Source organism: Camelus dromedarius, chromosome 10, assembly GCF_036321535.1.
Source record: "Camelus dromedarius isolate mCamDro1 chromosome 10, mCamDro1.pat, whole genome shotgun sequence".
In the NCBI taxonomy this organism is placed as follows: Eukaryota; Metazoa; Chordata; class Mammalia; order Artiodactyla; family Camelidae; genus Camelus; species Camelus dromedarius.
The window spans coordinates 58248690-58272644 of record NC_087445.1 but is presented as its reverse complement, the minus strand read 5'-3'; the positions used below and the strand labels follow the sequence as shown (position 1 = coordinate 58272644).

The 23955-nt window shown below is 42.1% G+C and overlaps 1 protein-coding gene across 1 annotated transcript in view; it reads left to right on the top strand.

The window, feature by feature from the left end:
- The window catches only part of SVEP1 (sushi, von Willebrand factor type A, EGF and pentraxin domain containing 1), a 162297-nt gene that overhangs the window by 107632 nt on the left and 30710 nt on the right, over nt 1-23955 (top strand). The window contains exons 27-38 of the mRNA XM_010978720.3: nt 1906-2081; nt 5180-5304; nt 6255-6378; nt 7137-7307; nt 8335-8508; nt 8933-9052; nt 10413-10589; nt 10796-10880; nt 11520-11711; nt 12717-12884; nt 18262-18934; nt 20607-23386. Coding sequence (XP_010977022.3) covers nt 1906-2081; nt 5180-5304; nt 6255-6378; nt 7137-7307; nt 8335-8508; nt 8933-9052; nt 10413-10589; nt 10796-10880; nt 11520-11711; nt 12717-12884; nt 18262-18934; nt 20607-23386 — 4965 coding nt within the window. The remainder of the gene's footprint in view (nt 1-1905; nt 2082-5179; nt 5305-6254; nt 6379-7136; nt 7308-8334; nt 8509-8932; nt 9053-10412; nt 10590-10795; nt 10881-11519; nt 11712-12716; nt 12885-18261; nt 18935-20606; nt 23387-23955) is intronic.

Genomic DNA, 23955 nt, shown 5'->3' with positions numbered 1-23955 from the left:
GCAAGGCCGGGCTGGGACTCAGCCTGGCACCAGGTTAGAACTGACATGGGGGGGTAGGGGGGCGGGTGTTGCAGCAGGACAGCCCAGTGAAATAATCAAGTAGTGCATCTGGGCAAGTCTTATAAGAAGGCAAAGTTTTAGTGATAATACCTCATACACGTATTGTGTTTTGCTACGTGCTAAGTATTTTCATATGTATTTCTTCGTTTGAGCTTCACAGTGACTGGAGGAACTCATGCCCCTTTTACAGATGGTAAAGTCAAATTTCAGAGAAACTAAACGCTTTGCCACAAATCTCACACCTGAGGAGTGGCAGAGCTAAGTCTCAAACTCTGATTCCTCAGACTGATGGCCCTTTATTTACATAGCAGAGCGGCCAAGGGTCAAGGGATTTCAGTGACATTATAGACCCCTGGGAGACACTTGGATTGACTATGAATCAGCCTACAGGTGCAAGATGACATTTTTTTATGTCTTTTTGGATCCATTCATTCCAAATGCAGGGCCCCATCCCTCTGGGCTGTCAGGAAGGTCAACCTCAATTGTTCCTCTGATTTCTTTCGCACTGACTGCTTTTCTTAGATTCTCCCAGACCATCTAAAACCCACAGAGTTTAACTCTTTGTTTCAAGAGCCACAGTCTTGGGCAGCACCTCCCTTTGGTCATCTGTCCACACTGCTTGTCACTGAGCTGTCCACTGCCTCAGCCTCTGCAGCCCTTTCAGAACCACAGCTCTTTGCCACGTGTGGGATCCCTGGCAAGGCTGAGAGTTCACCCCTTGAGTCTAGATTGATTCTGTGACTCACCACATGGCCTTGGCCTCGTCTCAGATCTGCCTAAATTCGTCGCCTTTGCTACTGAGCAGGTTATAACCCCCAGGGACCCACTGAGCTCTTTCCTCCCATCAGTCCATGAAAGTGTCACTGTTCTGGTGGAAATCTTCCCACTCTTAAACCCGATTCTTCTTAGTGGACTTGAACTTTCAGAAACAAAATCTGAGAACTTTGCAGAAATCTCCCCAGAAGCGGAATGTATGTAAAGAGAAAGCCTCTATGTCGTACACCAGAAAATAACACAGCATTGTAAATCAACTATACTTCAATAAAAAAAAAAAGAGAGAGAGAGAGAGAGAGAAAACCTGTTGCCTGCTTGAATAGGGGGAGGAAAATAGGTAAACACAGAGGGAAACAATTCATATTTTTAAAATAACATTTTTTAATGAATGTCTTGAAATAGGGGCTGAGAAGATGCAGTAAGTTATTCAGTGAACTCTTACCAATTTTCCCTAATCTTTTCTTTTTCTCTGTTTGCTTTTGAAGATATTTCACTTTTAACCTCATGTTAACTTTGACATTTCTGTAAGTGGCATGGTTGTTGGAACCTTCTCGTGGTTAGTCAGCTTTGTTTAGTTGCACGTATTCTTTACCTTGGAGTGACATAGTCGGTCTGCCACGTGACTGCCCGCCTGGCAACCAAGAGACAGGGCTGACTTTCTGTGTGATCTCTGAAGTCTGTTCCTAGTCGTAGGGATATACATTCCAGAGGAAGGAAACCAGCCTGCCGTTTGCACAACCCTCATTCCTCCCATTCTTGACTCACTTTCTCCGGAATAGACAGTTGGTGAACTGTCTCAAACTGGACCGACTTGCTTCAGCTCATCCTAAGATTTTTTCTGATCTCTCAGTGTTTTATGAAACAAACCAATTTTCAGTGAGTTACAATAAGGGGTAATTAGGAAATCAAATCTGCTTCTGTGGAATATGACTAACTGGAGAAAAAGAAGGAATGGTTTTACACGAAGGGCTCTACCCACAGAAAAAGAAAAAGAAGAACGTTAGTAACGTGCCCCACAGATGGGGTTACAACATATGACTGATGACTGTTTCCCTTGGAATCTTTCCACAGCTGGGTTCTTTATGTGAATGGCAAGGAAAAAATAACAGACTGTCCCTCCGTGAATGACGGCAGTTGGCATCACATTGCCATCACTTGGACAAGTGCTGATGGAGCCTGGAAAGTCTATATCGATGGGAAATTATCTGACGGTGGCGTGGGCCTCTCTGTTGGTTCGGCCATCCCTGGTAGGTCCTAGCCAAAGGAATGTATTTCCATTCAATGCTAGAGGTGGTGGTGCTTTGATGAACATCAAGGTTGCTAGCTCTGTTGTCTTTGGTTTCAGACCAAGGTCAAGAGTTATCTCTCCCATTTAGTACCCCCTGGTTATCCAGACTCTGAATTACTAGCTTTACCCAGGTGACCTGTGTGACTCTGTGTAAGAAATACCTTTGGGATCTATATTAAGACCACCAAGAAGCATGCTGAATTAACAATGGGTGGTTACTAAACTCTCTTCCAAGGAGGAGATTAACTGCTGGTGTATTTCTGTTAGTTGGTGGTGTTTGTTTTGTTTTAGGTTTGGTTTGATTTTGTGATCAGAATACACAGTATTCAAGTAGATCCAGAATCCAGGCTGGAACACTGCTGTTAGCTATCCATCTTTTATGCCCTTTTTCTGAAGAACTTAGACTTCTCTTCTAAAAATACTTTTAAATAAATATTTAGAGAGTTTAGTTTGAAGGAATGCAAAAAGTGCTAGGCGATCCAGGGTTCTCTGCACTGTGCCTGGCAATAAGCCTGCTCTATCTAGGTCCTTCCGTGACATGTGTCATATGAGGAGGAATGGTCGGAGGTTCCCTGCAGTAAATAAGGTAACATTTCAAAGTGTTTCTGCAGGAAGTGGCATTATCCTAGGAGGTGGGGTGGTGGCTTCTTTTTGTGTTTAATTCAGAATATTTTTGTTTTTAACTCTCGGTTCTCTTGGGTGGTGGGACTGCAGGTGGCTTTTATTATTCTTCTTTATTCTTTTCTGATATTTTTATAATGCACATTTATTTCATTTATGGTCAAGGAAAGAACATTTCTACGTTTAAAAAAAATCCTAATAGAAGAATAAAAAGTAGGTTAGAGGAAGAGGAAAATAAAACAAGAAAACTGTAATAGTAGCCACCAAGGAGATGGTTGTCTGACCACAGCGATAAGAATGAATTACAGCCCATGAACAGTGCAGATCTCCAGTTGACAGACCTTAGTGAATTTAGGTGACCAGATTTATTGAAGAGTCTGTTAGCTGAGATAGGAATTCTAGAGAAAGGATAGTTCTCGAATCTGGAATCAAGGATGAGTGTAGATTCTATATTTGGTTTTAGACATACTGAGTTTGAATTCTAATCACAGGAATATATGTAGCTAAAAACATAGGTTGGTACCACTTTCTATCAAATGGATAGAGTTGTTTTTTTTAGTGATGACATATGACTGGCAAGGATTCGGCATAGTGGATGCTCTTATAGAGTGCTGGAAGGTGTGACAATTGATCCAGACTTTCTGGGAAGCAATGTAGAAACTTTCATCAAGAGCCTTCGAGAAGCCCTTTGCAGGCAACCAATTCACTAGCAGGAATCAATCTAAAAGAGATAATCAATGATCTGGACAGATATCTGTGTATCAATATATTTATCTCAGTGGTATCTTAGTACCAAACTTGGAAGCAACTCCAATATCCAGTAAGTGGTTGTTTAACTAATTAATTAATAAAATTGTGGATAGTGGTACAGTCACATGATGAAATAGAAAAGCTATTAAAACTCATGAAATGAGAACATGTTCAAGAAAAAAAAAAAGCAAGCTTCCAACATCATATAAGGTAGGATCCTATCTGGTGTGTTTTAAAAGCTCTCTCACACACATATACACACACACTAAAAAAATTTTTTAAATAGTAAAAATATTACTTAGAAAGAAAAACACAGCTGTTAAATGATTATTTCTGGGAAGGAAGAATTCTTTATACTTAACTTAAAAAATGTCCTTCCATGTGTACATATTAATTTTAATTATTAATTTTTATAAATAAAAAGGTACAGGTTGGGAAATCATGAGTGAGAGCTCTACAGACATCGATTGGCAGGCGGGAGATGAGATAGAGAAACTAGCTGACGGAAGAAGGGAGGAGGCCAGGGTGGAATCCTGGGCGCATGAGCATCTGAGAAGCAGGAAGAGAAAGGAGACTTGAAAATGAGGTTCAAAGAGAACCAGAGAGGATGCTGTCATGGAAACCAAGTGGAATCAATATTGCTCCTGGCAGGAAACAGGTGGTACACACCAGGAGGGTGACTGAAGAGGTTCATGAAAAGACTATTTTTTAAAGCTGTGTGCAAAGTCAAGAGAACCAAAATATGGTAGTAAAACAGCCCATGACTAGCAACAGGGGAGAGTCACAAGAGATGGACATGAAGTGACAAGGAGTGGGTGTTGTTGCCAGAATTTAGGCAAACCTGCAGTGATGGAGAGACATCACCCAGAGGGAGCCATGATGTTAGAGAGAGGAAAGCAGCCCCTACCATCTGTTGCCTGGGAGGAAGGTATCCAGGAAATTAACCTTCTCTCTAATTCCACTTTCTTACCTCGGGCTGGTCTTTCCATTGATCAGACAACCAGAAGCTGAGGAAACCAGGTGGCATGGGTGATCCATAGGCATCAACCTTTGAGGTCACAAAGCAGAGTGGAGAAAGGTGGAGGGTAGCTCTGGAGGGGCAACACAGACCATCCAGTGTGGCAGGAAGGACAGTTTAATAGAATGAAATGGTTAATAGAAACAGGTGATGCAGAGAATTCACCAGAGGTGAATATGGAAGAGTTTCCATTGGATTTGGCAATTAGGTGGAAACTGGCAGCTTTAGAAGGTTCCTTGGAATTAGTGATAGAACTTTAAGCATTGTAGGCTGAAGACTAAGAAGACAGGCTTAAGAAGAAGGTGGAGAACAACTACTGGTAGTCTGTCATGGAGGGCAATTTCCTAGAACAGAGGGGGCAAGATAGGACTTACCTATCATGTTGACATAAAATATTATAAGCTTATATATGTGTGTGTATATGCAGTTTTATAGTTAAACATTTATAAATCCAATATCATATTCTAAGTCCTCTTAGCCTGTTTTTTAAGTTGCTAGATAAAATCCTAAAGTCATCTTACTGGAAAATCATGCAGTGAATAGAGATCATTTCGCTTTTCAGTAATTTTCCCTGGTACATTGATAGAAGCTGTGCCTTCATCAAGTTAGCCCTGTGGAAATAGCAATCAGGCCAGTTTTCCTCCTTTTTTCTCTCCTTCTGTCTGTAGGTGGTGGTGCATTAGTTCTTGGGCAAGAGCAAGACCAAAAAGGAGAGGGATTCAACCCAGCTGAGTCTTTTGTGGGCTCCATAAGCCAGCTCAACCTCTGGGACTATGTCCTGTCTCCACAGCAGGTCAGTTCCATTTTCAGTGTATGACCGTAATGAGGTGCGAAGGTACAGACCTAGTACAAGTGTGCACAGCCTAATGACGCCATATCTCAATGCATCCTCTGGGTTTTTAGGCTTTACCACTGGTGTCATTTGATGCCATGGTTGTTGACTAAGCCAGACAGAGACTACCAACAATAACTTTCAATGAATCTCTTTTTCAGTTTCTTGGTGATGTTTTACAATTGTATTGGATGTGATCATTTCATAAAATCTTATAATTTAGGAGCTGGAAAGAAACCCAGAGAAAAATACTTCCAAACCGTCTGACTAAAGGAGGCAGGAATTTAGGGCTGGCACAAGATCACACAGAGAGAGGAGCAGATGGCCTCGTGTTCAAAGCCAGTCCAGTGGCCGGGGTTCAAATCTCAGTTTTACCACAAACTCACTGTGATGGTTTTGAACATGTTACCCCATCTCTCTGAGCTTCAGCGTTCTTGTCTACCAAAGATAAATAGAACCGCCTCGTGGAATTTCAGCAGGATGGAGCAAAGTCCTGCATGCACAATTGAGGTGTTGTCTGGTGCATTGTAAAGGCTTGTTATTACAATGGCAGAACTTGCCTAAACGTCATTTTCTCAGCTCTAGGTTAGAGGTGGAAGGAAGACAGGAGACTGGAACCCTACAACACCTTAACAAACTGCAGAGTTTTAGACAAGAAATTCCATACGTACAACTTCCGTATTTCCAGCAACAATGAAATACTTGGGAAAGGGGAAGATGGGAGTAGAAGGGGATGGGGGAGAGAAGTTTCCTGTTGCCTCTGAAATCACACCATATATACAAAAGCCTGCTTCTCTCTACCCTGCCCCCCAAATCTGTGAATGTTTCCAATAGGACTAAATTAAGACATAATAACTCTGTCTTCCTGAAACAAGTGAGATTTGTCTAACGATGGGTTTTTAAACTTTCAGGTGAAATCACTGGCTACGTCATGCCCAGAGGAACTCAGTAAAGGAAATGTGCTAGCCTGGCCGGATTTCCTGTCAGGAACTGTGGGGAAAGTGAAGGTCGATTCCAAGAGCATATTCTGTTCTGGTTCGTTTCCTTCTTTAGACTCTGCTGTCTCTTGACTGCTCTGGGATTTTCTAGCTCAAGGAGATGTTTGATTCTCTTTTGGTCAAATAGGGTGTGCCTGCCAGTCTATTGTTTACCTAGCGATTCATTTGCACCCTATCTGCCTCCAAAGAATTTATTATTTTTGTAATTCTCTAGTATATTCTGTACAACAGAGTAAAAAATAATTGTGCAGGAAACTTGGGCACAGGTAAAATAAGAATAATAGGATGAGAGAAGGGATATGGCTAATTTTGTAAATGCCCGCTGAAATCTTATCCTCCTGCTTGAGACGGAATGTTGTCTCAGCTCTGTACTTCCTAGCAGGGGCAGGTAAGCACCAGGAGAAAAGAAATGGACTTTATAATCCACCCACTGAATAGTCAAACTGTGAATGATCAAAACTGCCTCCTGAAATTCAATGTATTTAAATAAGTTTCTGAAGATGCCCTAGAATTCATTTTTTGATAACTTAGAAGAATATTTTATGAATTCTGAAATACTATTTTTTCCTTAAAATCATATTCAGCCGACTTCTGCTGAAAGAGAAGTTGTTTGTTGACTCAAAGAGTGTTTTCCAGAAATTTTGCCTGCCAACCATCTGGTTACGTGTTGTCTTGTTTTAATATCGATAAGAGTGTCTGTCAAATGCTGGTACCACGTGGGATTTGAAACCCCTAACCTGGTGATGCTCCTGCTGTGTTACTGACAAGCTCTGAACCTGTGTTCTTTGCTCTCAGATTGTCCACCTTTAGAAGGATCAGTACCTCATCTGAGAACTGCATCAAAAGACTTAAAGCCAGGCTCCAAAATTAGTCTGTTCTGTGATCCAGGCTTCCAGATGGTCGGAAACCCTGTGCAGTACTGCCTGAACCAGGGACAGTGGACACAACCACTGCCTCGCTGTGAACGTGAGCTGCCTTTGTTGGAGGCATTTCAGTAGCTCTTGAAAAACACCGGAACCCTAAGAACACTTTTCAGGAATGCTAGATAAAAGCTACATACTTCGTAGTAGACCATATAGCAATTATTCACTGAATGCTTGCTTGGTGGAATGAAGTGTTCTGGGCACCATGAGGGAGGTGGGAAGCGAGAATCCCCAGAACCCACCACCTGTGAGTGCGCCCAGGTGGCCCAAGGAACTGGATGGGCGGGAGAGGCAGGTGTGGGGGCTGGAGCCCAACGGGAGATGGGTCATTGCTGGGTAGGAAAACAGGAAGCGATCTCTTGAATTGGCTGCGCCCATTCATCCATTTATTCAACACTGTTTAAAGCACCTAGTACGTTCTGGACACAGATCTAAGCTCTGGAGATGCAGCAGTTGAGGGAAAAGTCTCTCTTCTTAATGGAGTTTACATTATAGTAGCAGCAGCAGAAAATAGCAAGTAAATATAAAATTATTTATTTGTAGTAAATAAGAATGGCAAGGGCCAGAAGTAAAGGCTATTAAAAAAAAAAAATAAAACAGAGTAGGGAGGTAAAAAGTGAGGGGGCTGAGTGGAAGCAAGACTCCTATTATAGATAGGGTCATCAGAAAATTTCTCCTTAGCATCTATTCCTATAGAGAGATATGTATGTCATATATTTATCTGTTCCTTATGTCTCTATTCTGACTAGACAGTAAGCTCCCAAAAGCAGGAATTCTGTCTGTTTGGTTCATTACTGTAACCTCAGCACCAGAACAGTGTCTAGCAGGTAGCAGGATCTCTAGCAATATTTTTTAAGTGGATGAATTATGTGCCTACCGTGAGCCAGACAGTATGCAAGATCCTCTGGGCACAGGTATGGCTATGACCTGCCACCACCCCTAGAGCGTCCTCAGCCTAATGTTGGTGTGCAATGAGATGTTCATGCTTAACTCACAGTTAATATAAATAAAATGTTCTTTGAATATTTTGCTTTTCATGTCATTGTGTTTTCTTTCCGGTCACACCCTAGGCATTAGCTGCGGGGTGCCACCCTCTCTGGAGAACGGCTTGTATTCAGCCGAGGACTTCCATGCTGGCAGCACGGTGACCTACCAGTGCAACAATGGCTACTATTTGTTGGGTGATTCAAGGATGTTTTGTACGGATAATGGGAGCTGGAATGGCATTTCTCCATCGTGCCTTGGTGAGCTAAATCTTGGCCATTACTGTGTGTGTTGATTCTAACTCTGTGGGAGACAGTCATCCCAAATTCCTGAGGCTCTTGTGGCATTCCTTGGTTAATTTCATCTCATCCCAGTAAGCTCTGGGCAAGCCATAATGACAAAGCAGCTGTCCCTAGAAGTGCCAGACATGTTTGAAATTTTTTTACCAGGCTCAGTATTAAGAATCTCTTCATCCATCTCCGTTCTTCTACTTACCCACCTAGAAACTGGGGAAATGATAGCTGTTATTGTACATCTGCAATGTGATTATGACTATTCTATCCAAATGTTACAAAAATACATCTAGTGGAATGCATTAAGTGCTATGTAGTGATTTAAAAGTGAAAACAAAGGTTTGATACTTAAGAAAAATCCATCGACTTTGCTATTTGTAAACCATTTCAGATGTCGATGAGTGTGCGGTTGGGTCAGATTGCAGTGAGCATGCTTCCTGCCTGAATACAAATGGATCCTACATCTGCTCCTGTGTCCCACCCTACACGGGAGATGGGAAAAGCTGTGCAGGTAATTATGTGGAACTGGGAAGTCTATTTCAATTTTTTAATTCAAGTATGTATTTTAAATGAATGTTATTTAAAAATAAGACAATATTTCCAACTTCCAAGGGGAGATGGAAGAGAAAAACCATCTTTAAAAAGACACAGAAGCAACAATTAAAGGCGCTTTAAACTAGCATTGTGGTTTTCCTAACTTCCCCATTTCTGAAAAACAAAACTGAGAGTCAGCTTTATCACTAGAATGTTGACAATGTGTCTACGTAGAAGAAGAATAGAATGGACTTAGAAATATAAGCAGTGGCCTCTACTGCCTCAGTCAGAGCAGAGAAGATGCTTTATCACATCCTCACCTTCATCACATCCTCGCCTTCATCACATCCTCGCCTTCATCACATCTTCACCTTCATCACATCCTCGCTTTCATCACATCCTCGCCTTCATCACATCCTCGCCTTCATCACATCCTCGCCTTCATCACATCCTTGCCTTCATCACATCTTCACCTTCATCACATCTTCATCTTCTGTGTGCCCCAACCACACAGGCTGTCATTGCACATCTTGCCCTACTATATCTCTCTCTTTTGTGGTAACGTTGATAATCCTGGCCCATCTCTCCACCCTTCGATGTTTCCCTACATCAATTGTGACAAAGCAACTACTAGAAAACAATTAGAAATTGAATAGGAATTCTCAAAATCAGTCTTACAATGCTTTTACTTTTTAGGAGAGCTTCTTTTAAAATTTCTACAGCCACAGTGATCTTCAGAATAGTTGAAATCAATATGTTTTCCCTTTTTGAGAATTTAAGGATTTATTCCCTCCTGTTGTGTAACTCTAGCCCCAAACCTCCCTTTAACTTAGTGTCCTTCCTAGAAGTGGTGACTGACTCGAAATTTGCACATGGGAGGGGCTTAGGATCTGTAGGCTGTTTGGAAGGGGAGGCTGGGAACTTCCCCTAAATGTGCTTTAGTCCAGCCTTTACATCAGCTTGAGAGAAAGTCAGTTGCTCTTAAAAAGTGGGCATGAGTTTGGGAGAAGGAGGAGGAGCTAAAGCCCTTCTGAGCCCTGCCCTGGCACCACTTCTGCTTATCCATAAACAGCTCCCTTTTCAGCGTGATAAATTTTATTTTTCCTTACTCGTTTCTGTTTTAAAATACTGTTTTTAAAATGTCAATTAAGTCTGTCTTCTGGTCTAATTATCTAATGTGTCCATGGACTTCATGCCTTTTCCTTCAAAAGCTTTTTCTTTTTTCCAAGATTTAACTGGTACCTTAACTGTAGTGGAATTCTTTTGCTCCAAGGCTTTGCATGGCTGTGTGAAAGTCACCTCTTGCCCCACAAAAAAAACCATTTCTCTCTTTCAAGAACCTATAAAATGTAAGGCTCCAGGAAATCCAGAAAACGGCTACTCTTCTGGGGAGATTTATACAGTGGGTGCCCAAGTCACATTCTCATGTGAAGAAGGACACCAGCTGGTGGGAGTAACCACAGTCACCTGTTTGGAGTCTGGAGAATGGAGTCATCAGATTCCACATTGTGAAGGTGTGTTTAGTAAAGTGTTGGGCAATCCTAGAAATTCAAGGTGGAGAAGTGCCAAGTGTTATGTTGTATCAATAGTCTGCATTTGAAGCCCATCATGAGGCTTGTATTTAAACAGGACAGAAAGCCTAGAGCTGCCTTGGGGGTTTTAGAGGTTTTTGCACACACTCGCTAAGAAAAGCAATGCCTTTTGGTTTTCCTCCTTTAAGCCGTTTCTTGTGGTGTACCAGCTGTCCCTGAAAATGGCGGCGTTGATGGATCAGCATTTACCTACGGCAGTAAAGTCATCTATAGGTGAGTGCCTAAGCTTAACACTGCCTTGTAGCAGCTGTGGATGACATGTGGGCAGTGATCCAATACTGGAAGAAAAGACAGAGTCATCCCAGAGGATGTCTTTGAATTAATATGGAATTAATTGAATTACATGTTTGGGTTTGGATCCAAAGCTTTTTATAACCAAAAATATTCATTAGTTTGCAGGACCTCTTTCCATGGCATCCTAGGGACTTATTCTACAAAGGACCACTCTCAAACCAAGAATCTTTCTGTTTGGGAGGGGAAGGTCATAGCTCAGTGGTAGAGTGTGTGCCTAGCATGCATGACGTTCTGGATTCAGTCCCCAGTACATCCATTTTTTTAAAAAGGGGGGGTGAAAAGGATTTTGTTTGCAGCTACTAACCCATGACATGAACTGGAGGCAAGCAAATCCTTAAAGCTATCCTTCTGCTGACCACCCAGCAGGGTCCCTGTGGGGAAGATGTGTACTATTCAACGTGGAAAAAGATTTTTTTTCAGAGCATTATTTCCGTAGGGAAAAAAAATGTACTCTAGCAACATGTGTAAATTCTCAATCTTTTGGGAGGTTTGAGCACAGAGAAAATTATGCAAAAATAAAACAAATTGTGTTCTGTCATTTTCTTTTACCTTCTTTAGGTGCAATAAAGGATATGCCCTGGAGGGCGATGAAGAGTCATCTTGTCTCGCCAGCGGTTCCTGGAGTCACTCTCCTCCTGTGTGTGAGCTGGTCAAGTGTTCCCGCCCCGAAGACATAAATAATGGGAAATACACTTTGAGCGGGCTTACCTACCTTTCTACTGCATCCTATTCTTGTGAGAGTGGATACAGGTAAAGCCCTAGGCACCAGCCAAGCTTCCAGCAGCACCCTGTTACTTGTTATTTATGCAGTAGATTGCGCTTGCATGTGACTGGCTGGCTTGAAATACAAGTTTCTAAATGTAAGAAATAGCCTCCAATGCGTCTGCCTCGTGAGGCTCAGCCTGTGGTAAATACCCAGGGGAATACTCCGTCTGACTTTGACTCTGGGGGCTCTAGTTCAGTGCTGTGAGCATTCAGGCATTAAACATGAAAGCAGAAAGTGTGTGAGGCGTAACACAACACCTGATAAAATGCTCTAGGGTGGATTCTTTCGGTAAACAAAACATTGCATAGGATGTTGTAAAAATCATGTCATGATAAGGGCCTAATTCTCTCATACTGTTAAGAGATTAGTTTGATTAATGGTGAGTGTGTGTGTGTTCAAGCAGAAGGGACACTAGAAAGACACAGGGTATGATCAAAAGCTTGGCCAACAGGGTCTGAAGTGAAACAGATCAGGTAAACTGAAAATGCGGTGAGTTGTGAAGGTGGATACGCCATGCCACAAGGATGTGAGGCTTTTCAATTCAAAGGGAGACCAGAGGTCGGAGTGATGAGCAGCACTGTTCAGATGCCCAGGCTCGTGGCAAGGACCTTTGCCCTTTGACCTCAGTTTCCCTGACTTCCTGGGTACCGGTCTCCCTTATCACTGGATCTTAACCAGCCTATTAACCCTCTTCATCCAAGTAATCTGCTAATCACAAGGTTTGGAATGCCCACCAATGAGCACGTTAAGCCATTCTATTTTGCACCCTAGTCACTGACTGTTAACATTGTTTTAGCTGACCCATAGTTTCAAATAAATCTATAGCCAGCTCGGATTTCCCTGGTTTTTATAGAAAGCAATAAAATAGGAAGAAACTTTGAGTATTAAAATTCCTCGTGTCCCCTATTCTCTCCTCAATCCTTCCTGGTTCATCTCCAAAGCAGTAAATAAATAGCCAATGAAAGCAGTGGTACCCTTCTTTCCCGTAGCTTGCAAGGCCCTTCTGTCATTGAATGCTCAGCCTCAGGCAGCTGGGACAGAGCGCCACCTACCTGCCGTCTGGTCCTCTGTGGGGAGCCGCCGGCCATCAAAGACGCCATCATTACCGGGAGTAACTTCACCTTTGGGAACACTGTCACTTACACTTGCAAAGAAGGGTAAGTAAACCCTGTGAAGGAAGGGAACACTGGGAGACGATGCTTCCGATGGCAGGTGGGCTCCGCTGAATGATACATTAAATTTCCTGGCAGCCAGAGCCAGAGAGAGCTTCACACTCTTGTTGTCCAACAGCAAACAGAGAGCATATTCCCCTGTGGAAACAATGTTTTCCTGGAATTAGAGTCATTTATCCAATTAGAGCTTGAATATCGGGCATTGGGCAACGCAGTGGAAAATATCTTTATACTTTAATTAAAGATGCAGAAAGCGCATTTAAATAGGCATTTGTGTATTCATCCTCTGTAAAACCGAAGACTTCGTCACAATATAAAGATGTCACGTCTGCATGAAAAAAAGATCATGAAGTTTAGATTTTTACATGTTTAATGATCTCATTTAATTCAGAGACGAAATTTGAAAAACCAGGAAGCAGACTACAAAGTGCTTTCACACTTGTCTCATTGTATCCTCTACAAGGGGGAGGGTTAGGGTCTCAGGCAGACAGTGAAGAATTGAGGGGTGAGTAAAGTCCAGATCGTCTAGCTGGCATTTCTTTGCTCATTTTTTCCCCATGCTTCCTCAATAAATGTCCTCACCAGTAATGATTTATAGCTTTCACACTCCAGATTTACCGCAGTTGCTTTTCACACAGTTGGAACGAGTGACAGCAGAGTGGTTGCTGTTTCTAGATTTGTATCTCAGCTGTGTCATTCACCTGCTGTGTGACCTGTGGGAAATAGTATAACCTCTCTGTGCTTCTATAAATTTATTAATGGTTCATACACTTTATGGGCATCGTGAGGAATAAAATGATATAATGCATGGACTAGCCAGAAAATAATAGCTCAACAAACTTTGCCATTATTATGATGTTTGGACAGACAAGAGGACACAGTTTCTTTAACAGGAAAGTTGAAGTTCATTTCACCCAGATAGACCATCCCACTAATACAGAACTGCCAGCAGGTGGCGACAATATTTTCCTGCAAAAGACCATTGAGAGAAATAGTTGCATGATCAGAAATCCAAAATCTTAACACCTTCTTAAGTGAAAAAAGAAATCTGTAATATTAAAATCTCAGTGCAGGAATTAGTTTTTGGTGACCCTATCTCTCCCCTGTGGATAGACTCATTTAAAAATTGCTTCCTAACGAACTATGTAGTACTATTTAAATTAGTTATTTAAATGTTTGTGAAATCTTATCAAATATAAGTGTTCCAAATAACAACCAACTTCTGGGTCTTTTTCTGATTAAAAAATAATGTATTGCCACATATAAAACTAGAAAGTAAAAATATATATTTTTTTAATTGCCCAAAGATAAGTGTTGGTGATATTTTACTATACCTCCTGCTAGAATGTTATGTTTGCATATACTTTTAAATATTAAAGATCATACTCTTATTTTTTAAAAATCTCCATTTTTCTTCTTTTCTTTACAAATCATTCTCTTAAATCATAAGAAGAGTTCTGTGTCTGCCTAGTGTTAAGTCTGTGTATTATACAAAAAGGATTTATTAAAAGAAGCAATAAAGACAATCATGAAAATCACAACAAATTCCTGTGTAAGTAGAGAGTTTTACATTTTTCAAAGGACTTTGCCATGAATTAAGTCATGTGCTCCCTTCTACAATGAGGAAGGTGTAGGCTTTAGCAGAAGAAATATTATTCCCACTTTATAGTTAAAACACGGCCCAGAGTTAGGCCACAGTATTTGTACAGATCCCTTCTGCTCTAAGCAAGTACACACTCTGTGGGAGCTCTGTTCTCACTGAAAAGATGGGAACCAAATCTGCCCACCTGAATCAGACAGCTGTTAAAGGGTATGAAGCCATTTTTATAGAAGTGCTTTATATGTGCACACAGTACTATATAAATATGGCTTTGTTAATATTTTCTATTTCATCATTATGGTTATGTAAAGTGATGTCATTTAATAATGTATGGGGAAACGATCTTAAATATTTAATCAAATTAATAGAAAGTACACGTAGTCACAGATCACTCCCACCCATGTTTTTTTCCTAAAAGAAAAATATCAATAGCCATTAGGAGATAGTTTTGTTTTCCTGAAAGTAAAACTTTTGGTGAAGGAAGAACATTTTTGCCCCCTTACCAACACTCACTCCTCTTTAGTGTGTTTTGAGGGGTGGCTGGACTGGAGACCTTCTGTCTTACTCTTTTTTTTCTGGGCAGATGTCTAATGAAACATTTAAATACACAAGAAAGCACAAAAATAATTAAGTAATCTCCAGTTTCTAGAAATGCAGTCACCCTTTTAAGGATGTCACCATTGACTCATTCACCTCCTTCAGTGAAACTCCATCGTCTTTCACATTGGCTGCCACTAAGCCAGGTTTCCCTTTGTGCAGTTTTTCTTTATTATCTATGAACAGAACCTCCTTTTTTATCTTTGTTAAAGATTACCTTGTAAGATTAGAACCATTGAAGTGGCCTCTAAAAACCCTTATCCTTCACCCTCCAGTTATGTGTTGCTTACAACCTGATGGATGTACGGGTTAAGGACAGAGTTTTGTGGCATTCACAAGATACGAGACGCCCAACTAGCTTGCTTCTGTTAACCAGTACCCTTTGGGTCATCCAGTTAATGAACCACTTAAATATATTTCTGTTCCAGCGACATTTTGTCTGCTAAAATCTCTGAGTGTCCTTATCAAAGTAACCGTCAAAAACCATTCCCAGTTAATCTGGGCCTGCTACATCTTCACCTGTGAGCCATCACAACCTCACAAACACTCAAGATCCCAGTGACCACCTTTTTACCAGGTGTTTGTTCTAACTGTGTGTAAATCCCCAGAATTCTCCAGCTGTATCACAATCCCATTTCTTTGCTCATGTTACTTTTCTGCCTTGATTCCTTTTCCACTTCTCTCATGACTCCCCTCCTAAGCTATTTCATCTGGGACACAGATGCGTAAGCAAATAAACGCACTGGCATTGCCTTGTGCACTCTGGAAGGGACTCTAGCGTGTAGCATGGCCAAATTGTCCAGTGAAGGGCTGAATCTTGATTGAGAGTCATTAAGAATAGCCAAGCTCTTAGGTCAGAGAAGAAGATAGTGCACGTTCTAAGAAATGATGAGTAGTATCGAAAATGCATTCTTTAAATTCATTTATTCAAAATACATTTATTCAGTGGTCATCTTCCATTCCACTAGTCAAGAGCTTTTTGCTGTGATCTTCCATTAGGGAGAGAGAGTTGGTGGAGATTTTCCAGCAGATCAGGGGTCAGAGGCCTAAATAAGAGCTGCCAAATTACAAAACACAGTTTTTGTGTCCTCAAGAGCCTTGGAGGAATAGGGAGGTTTCTGGAAGCAGAAGGATCTGCCCCAAAGCAGCTAGTCCCATGACGTAAAGGAGGCATTTTATCGATGGCACAGTGGACCCTAATAAATCAGAGATGGCTCACGTGATGTCTGTAAACTTTCAGCCAATGAAATGTGGCAGCAACATCAAGGGACCCGTGAAAATAATGATGCGTGGTTCAGCGTGTGCAAAGGATGCAAACTGTGCTATAAAAATATAAAACATCAAGAGCCTTTACACTTGGAACTTCCATCTAGAGCACCTTGTGTACGGGATGGTAGAACCCGGGTGCTCAGATCTGGGGTGATGGATTTTTTTAATAATATAATTATGCTTTTAACATACTGTTTTTGTATACCTTCCCGGATCATTTAAGAGAGAAGCCATTTAAAAATGTATTAGGTTTGGATTGGGGAGGGTGTAATTCAAGTGGTAGAGTGCATGCCTAGCATGTCTGAGGTCCTCCGTTCAATCCCAGTACCTCCACTGAAAAACCAAATAAATAAATAAACCTAATTACCTACCCCCTGCCAAAAAAAAAAAGGAAAAAAGAAAAAATTTTTTAAATAATAAATTGATTTCAGGTAAATTTCATAATAAACATTAAAAAAAATTTATTCGGTTCGGATTCTTATACAAAGAACCGAGCTTGCCCACAGCAGGGAATGGCAGCAGGATCCCACTGGAGACTGAGCTCAGCTATTAGGGACAACTGAACATTCGCTTCGACCACTTCCGTCCACAGCATGCTATATGACCGGAGGTAGGGTGGACACACACATCTCTGATGGTGCTCTGTCGTGTTTTCCTTGATCTCTCTGTTTCCTGTTGATTCCACAAATCTTGGCAGCAAAGGGGAAAGAATTCCAACCTCTCTGCAGTCGCTGATTCTTTATAAAACAGAAAGGGACCTCAGGAGAGATGCTCGCTATAACTGATGGCTGAGGAATCTTTGCTGAAGGGTGGTCAGATAATTTGCACTAGTGACACTGCCTACAGTTTCCACAGGACAGCCACCAACTGTGATCTAACCTACCTCATTATAAAAAGAGAGAAAGAGAGAGTGACATCATGGGAAAGATAGAAGTATTGGAGTCTCGTAAACCAAATTTAGATCCTCAGCAAATTTCTTAGCCTGTCTGAACCACCATTCACTCATCTGTAAAATGAAGAAATTAGTATTTCTACACAGGGTTAAAGTGGTGCCAAATTTTAGTCCTCTTACCCTTCATTAATATCAAAACGATGGATTAATGGAGTGTTAGACGTTCCTCTAGAACTCCCTGAACTCCTCCTCTTCAGCGAGAAAGTGAGAATGAAAATAAGAATGACTCAAATGTAATTATTCTAATATGCATACTCTAGTATTTTACTCCCCATTGTGAGAGCACCTGAGAATAACTGTAAGATTTTTGTAAGTCATCAGTATCATCATATATAGAGAAATACCTGTGCATAAAGAGAGACAGAGTTATTAAGCAAAATTTATTCGTGCTGGTTGAATAGCAGAGCCACATACAGACACAGCATTTAACGATCACCACATGGTTAAGGGTTTAGGAAGCATTGGAGACTGAAACTACCGCTGCTTTAAAGCTCATTGATTCTAAGTGGGTAACTGAGTCATATGCAGGCCACGGATGGTTCATCCATGGGCTTTTGTTTCAGACTAGTAATAAGATCAAGCAGCTGAAACCATCTGTAGATCAATGAGGTTCCAACTTGGCGGTGAGTCAAATAGGACCATAGCTTACTCCTTTTTTTTTTTTTTTAAAGAAGAATGTAACAATTTTTAGAGTTTCTTAAATAGCAAAAGTCTTAACTCCACTTCCCTCTCTGAACAAGCCCTAGTATTAATATCAAGATGTGTATCTTCAGTGAAGGTTGTTTAATCAAAAGCTCGATATTCAAACAGTAAGTGTTGTTTTAAAGAATGAAAGTAAAGTCATTGTTAGAAAGATTTTTAAAAAATGGAAACAAGAGTAAGATGCAAACACCTTTGCTCAAGTATTAGGCTTAGGTTTTGTTCCTTTCTCCCCAATCTCGTAGCTACACCCTTGCTGGTCCGGACACCATTGAGTGCCTGGCCGACGGCAGGTGGAGCGGAAGTAACCAGCAGTGTCTGGCTGTCTCCTGTGACGAGCCCCCCAGCGTGGAGCATGCCTCCCCGGAGACTGCCCATCGGTTATTTGGAGATATTGCATTCTACTATTGCTCAGATGGTTACAGCCTGGCAGACAACTCCCAGCTCCTCTGCAATGCCCAGGGCAAGTGGGTGCCCCCAGAAGGTCAGGCCATGCCCCGTTGTATCGCTCATTTCTGTGAAAAACCCCCCGCCGTTTCCTATAGCATCTTGGAATCCTTGAGCAAAGCGAAATTTGCTGCCGGCTCAGTTGTGAGCTTCAAATGCATGGAAGGTTTCGTACTGAACACCTCAGCCAAGATTGAATGTCTGAGGGGTGGGCAGTGGAACCCTTCCCCCATGTCTATCCAGTGCATCCCCGTGCGCTGTGGCGAGCCACCGAGCATCACGAACGGCTACGCGATTGGATCAAACTACAGCTTTGGAGCCATGGTGGCTTACAGCTGCCACAGGGGCTTCTACATCAAAGGGGAAAAGAAAAGCGCCTGCGAAGCCACAGGACAGTGGAGTAGCCCCATGCCCACCTGCCACCCTGTGTCTTGCAATGACCCACCTAAGATTGACAATGGTTTTCTGGAGGTAAGTGACCGATGAGCAGGTGTCCGTGGCGTTCATCACTTACAGGGCCAGCCCATTGTGGCTTATTCAGAAAAGCAGGCACAGTGAACCCCTTGATTGTTGAATAGCAGAAGTGGCTACATCTGTAGGTAGTAAATGTTGGAGAGAATTTGATAGAGATTATGAATCCTTTTAATCAATAGCTTTCTACTTTCTGCTAGCATGTAGGCACTTGAAACACTTTGTAGCAATATCTTAACTATGAAGTTAGATTAACCCATTTTAACAAAATACTGTTTTGCTTTATAGAAGTCATTCCAAGTTGGATGTAGCTTTCTTTTAAATAGAAATCAAGGTCTGAATGGAGCCTAGAGAAATCTGTTGTCATGTCTAATTTTTAGACAAAAGATGGGGTAAACCATCCACTCACTAGAAGGCGGTTTTTGCAGTTTTCTTTTAGTGAACATAAAGGTAATTTCGTCAGGACAGAGAGTTCTATCAGCTCTGCTGATGCCCTCCTTTCTCATTCAGATGTGTCTTCTCATTAAGTCTATCAAGAAAACAGCAGCAAGAATCTGTTGCCTCAAATCAAGGACCATTTTAAAGAGACAGTATTCTAATTAAACACTTTTTTTCAACCCACACATACATAGTGCCTTTTCTCCTTTATATTTTAAAACAGCAGTAAAAGCCTTTTATTTAAGATTTTTGCTCCGATGTAGCTTTCCATTGGAAGAGACTGTGTAGTATATGCAGGGAGGCTTTTTTCATTTCTTCATTTATCAAATATTTCTGGAGCTCCTACTAGGTGCCAGGTAAGCATGGGAGATCTCTGATTTAATGACACAGATTAGGTCTGTGATGGCATGGTGTTTCCGTACATGTGAGGTACCCAAGAAATAAGTAAATAAACAAAGCAAATAATTATGTCCAAATACCAAGAAATTTACTGTAGCAGGAAAGCTAGATTTTTACCATTATCACTAACAAAAGAACCATTGTAATCTTTTTAAAGTAACTAACTCATCTTTGTACTGCCTAAAAACGACCCATTCTTATATTATACACTTACATATTTGCATGTGGTCATGAATATAAAATTCATTGTTTAAAAGATAACATATTGCTTTTTATTTCCCATCCTTATGTGATAGCAGCAACTTTGTTAAAGTATGTTAAGAATGAACACTAAACTCTAATAGTACTCCTCGGCCCATATCCATGGAAAATCTTTTATTTCCTTTTTTTTTTAATCTTCTAACAGCAGAAACAAAATTGTATGTGTGTGTGTGTATTTCCTTTGCTGTGATTCAAACAACAAATTTTAGCATTGCTTTGGTCAGTGAGATTTTTTTAATTTACCAAGTCATTTATAATTTTTGGTATTTCTCCATTAATTCATCAATCAGTTTAGAGACTATCTTTTACTTACTATGGGCTTACCACTGTGGCAAACATTTCTGCCATTGGGAGTACATAATTTGATCTACTGTCCTTTTCATTTATTTAAAAAAATAGAGTAGCCCTTTTAGCAAAAACTAGAAGTCCTCGTTTGCTTAGGTCTTAGTTGATTAATTACATCATAGGCATTTTAGTTTAGTTCTTTTTCTTTTTTACTAGGATTCATTGTCTTTTGTTAGTTATATCATCTGATCTACAAATTGTCCTTAATTGTTTTCTCCCTATTATCCAGCACACAACTGGCAGGACCTTTGAGAGCCAAGTGAGATACCGGTGTAACCCAGGCTATAAGTCAGTTGGAAGTCCTATATTTGTCTGCCAAGCCAATCGCCACTGGCACAGTGAATCCCCTCTGTCGTGCGTCCCTCTCAACTGTGGAAAACCTCCCCCAATCCAGAATGGCTACATGAAAGGAGAAAACTTTGAAGTAGGGTCCAAGGTTCAGTTTTTCTGTAATGAGGGTTACGAGCTTATTGGCGACAACTCTTGGACATGCCTGAAATCTGGCAAATGGAATAAGAAGCCAAACCAAAAGTGTGTGCCCACCAAGTGCCCAGAGCCACCCCTCTTGGAGAACCAACTTGTATTGAAGGAGTTGACCACCGAGGTAGGGGTGGTGACATTTTCCTGTAAAGAAGGGCATGCCCTCCAGGGCCCCTCTGTCCTGAAGTGCTTGCCATCCCAGCAGTGGAATGATTCTTTTCCTGTTTGTAAGATGGTTCTTTGCCTCCCACCTCCCCTAATTTCCTTCGGTGTCCCTGCTCCTTCTTCTGCTCTTCATTTTGGAAGTACCGTCAAGTATGCTTGTGTGGATGGATTTTTCTTGAGAGGAGATCCTACCACGTTCTGCCAAGCGGATGGTACTTGGAGCTCTCCACTGCCAGAATGTGTCCCAGTGGAATGCCCCCAACCCGAGGAAATCCTCAATGGCATCATTGATGTGCAAGGTCTTGCCTATCTCAGCACAGCTCTCTATACCTGCAAGCCAGGCTTTGAGTTAGTGGGAAATACCACCACTCTTTGTGGAGAAAATGGCCACTGGCTTGGAAGAAAACCAACCTGTAAACCCATTGAGTGCCCAAAGCCCAGGGAGATTCTGAATGGCAAATTCTCTTACACAAACCTGTACTACGGGCAAACCGTTACCTACTCTTGTGATCGAGGCTTCAGGCTTGCGGGTCCCAAAGCCTTGACTTGCTTAGAGACTGGTGACTGGGATGTGGATGTCCCATCTTGCAATGCCATCCACTGTGATCCCCCACAACCCATTGAAAACGGTTTCGTAGAAGGCGCAGATTACAGCTTTGGCGCCATGATCATCTACAGCTGCTTCCCTGGGTTCCAGGTGGCTGGTCATGCCATGCAGACCTGTGAGGAGTCGGGGTGGTCGAGCTCCATCCCAACCTGTGTACCCATAGACTGCGGTCTCCCTCCTCACATTGATTTTGGAGACTGTACTAAGGTCAGAGATGGCCAGGGATATTTCAGCCCAGAGGAAGACATGATGGAAGTTCCATATCTGACTCCTCACCCTCCTCCTCATCTGGGAGCAGTGGCAAAAACAAAGGGACCTCCTGCTGCACATTCAGCCAAATTTCTATACAACACCATGGTTTCATACACCTGTAACCCAGGATATGAACTTTTGGGGAACCCTACCCTGATCTGCCAGGAAGATGGCACTTGGAACGGCAGTGCGCCATCCTGCATTTCAATTGAATGTGACCTGCCTGTTGCTCCTGAAAACGGCCTTTTGCATTTTACAGAGACTACCATGGGCAGTGCTGTGCAATACAGCTGCAAACCTGGACACACTCTGGTGGGCGCTGACATAAGACTTTGTCTACAGAACAGAGAGTGGAGTGACACGTCCCCACACTGTGAGGCTGTGTCATGCCCCAAACCAGACCCCATTATGAATGGCTCCATCAAAGGAAGCAACTACACATACCTGAGCGTGTTGTCCTATGAGTGTAATCCTGGGTATGTGCTGAACGGCACTGAGAGGAGAACTTGCCAAGAAAATAGAAGTTGGGATGGGAAGGAGCCACTCTGTGTTCCTGTGGACTGTGGTTCACCTCCGGTTTCAGCCAATGGCCAGGTTAAAGGAGATGAGTATACGTTCCAAAAAGAGGTTAAGTACACTTGCAACGTAGGGTTCTTACTGGAGGGAGCCAGCAGTCGTGTTTGTCTTGCTGATGGACATTGGAGTGGAGCCACTCCCACCTGTGTGCCTGTGAGATGTGCCCCCCTGCCGCAGGTGGCAAATGGGGTGATGGATGCCCTGGACTATGGCTTTGGGAAGGAGGTGGTGTTCCACTGTCAGGAGGGCTATGTGTTGCATGGTGCCCCCAAACTCACCTGTCAGGCTGATGGTAACTGGAATACCCAGGTACCTCTCTGTAAACCAATCAACTGTGGCCCTTCTGAAGATCTCGCCCATGGCTTCCCTAATGGTTTTTCCTTTTATCATGGGGGGCATATACAGTATCAGTGCTTTCCCGGTTATAAGCTCCATGGAAGTCCTTCAAGAAGGTGTCTCTCCAATGGTTCCTGGAGTGGCAGTCCACCTTCCTGCCTGCCTTGTAAGTGTTCCACACCAGAAGTTCAAAATGGAGCTGTCAATGGGACAGAGTTTGGTTGTGGAAAGGCAGCCCGGGTTCAGTGCTTCAAAGGCTTCAAGCTCCTGGGACTTCCTGAAATCACCTGCGAAGCCAATGGCCAATGGAGCTCTGGCTTCCCACGCTGCGAACACGCTTCCTGTGGTTCTCCGCCAACGATACCAAATGCATTCGTCAGTGAGAGTGACTCTTTGGAGGAGAATGGGATAACTTACAACTGCAGGCCTGGGTATGTCATACAGGGCAGTTCAGATCTGCTTTGTACAGAGAAAGGGACGTGGAGCCAGCCTTATCCGGTCTGTGCGCCCGTGTCCTGCGGACCCCCACCACCTGTCTCCAATGCAGTGGCAACCGGAGAGGCACACACCTATGAAAGTCAAGTGAAACTCAGGTAAGACCGTGGCTCAGGGTCTCCCAGGGGCCGATCCAAAACTGGGCTAATTGGGAAGAAAACACCATCTCTGGACTGCCCTCCAAAAACTGCAGCTCTTAACATTTGGCTTTGTTCTGCCATAACTGTATAGAAGTTCAATTGGTTTTACATTTTCCGATTGTAGTTTCTAATATCATTATCATAATTATCATGTTCTGTTGAGCTTCATGAAGCAGCAAGATCCTCTAGCTAGCTTTGATAGCTCTTAAATCACAGGCTCTTTTTTAAACATTATGCAGATAAATTTCTTTGGTATCACCTTATGATTATATTCATATATGCAGATATTGGGGAAATAAGGCAAAAGCTGAAGAATTGAGGTCAAAAAGCACAGACTTTCATTGATCGATATAAATAGGGAGATACTGTTAAGGGCACTTCCAATCTGTGCTGTCTGAACAAACTAAGCATTTAATGCACAAATAGTGATTTTTTTTTTGCTGGAAAGCTCCCTGTCTAGGATGTAGTATTAAAAAAAGATGAGATAACATGGAATGAGTTTGTAAATTAGATTTTTATTGGAATGA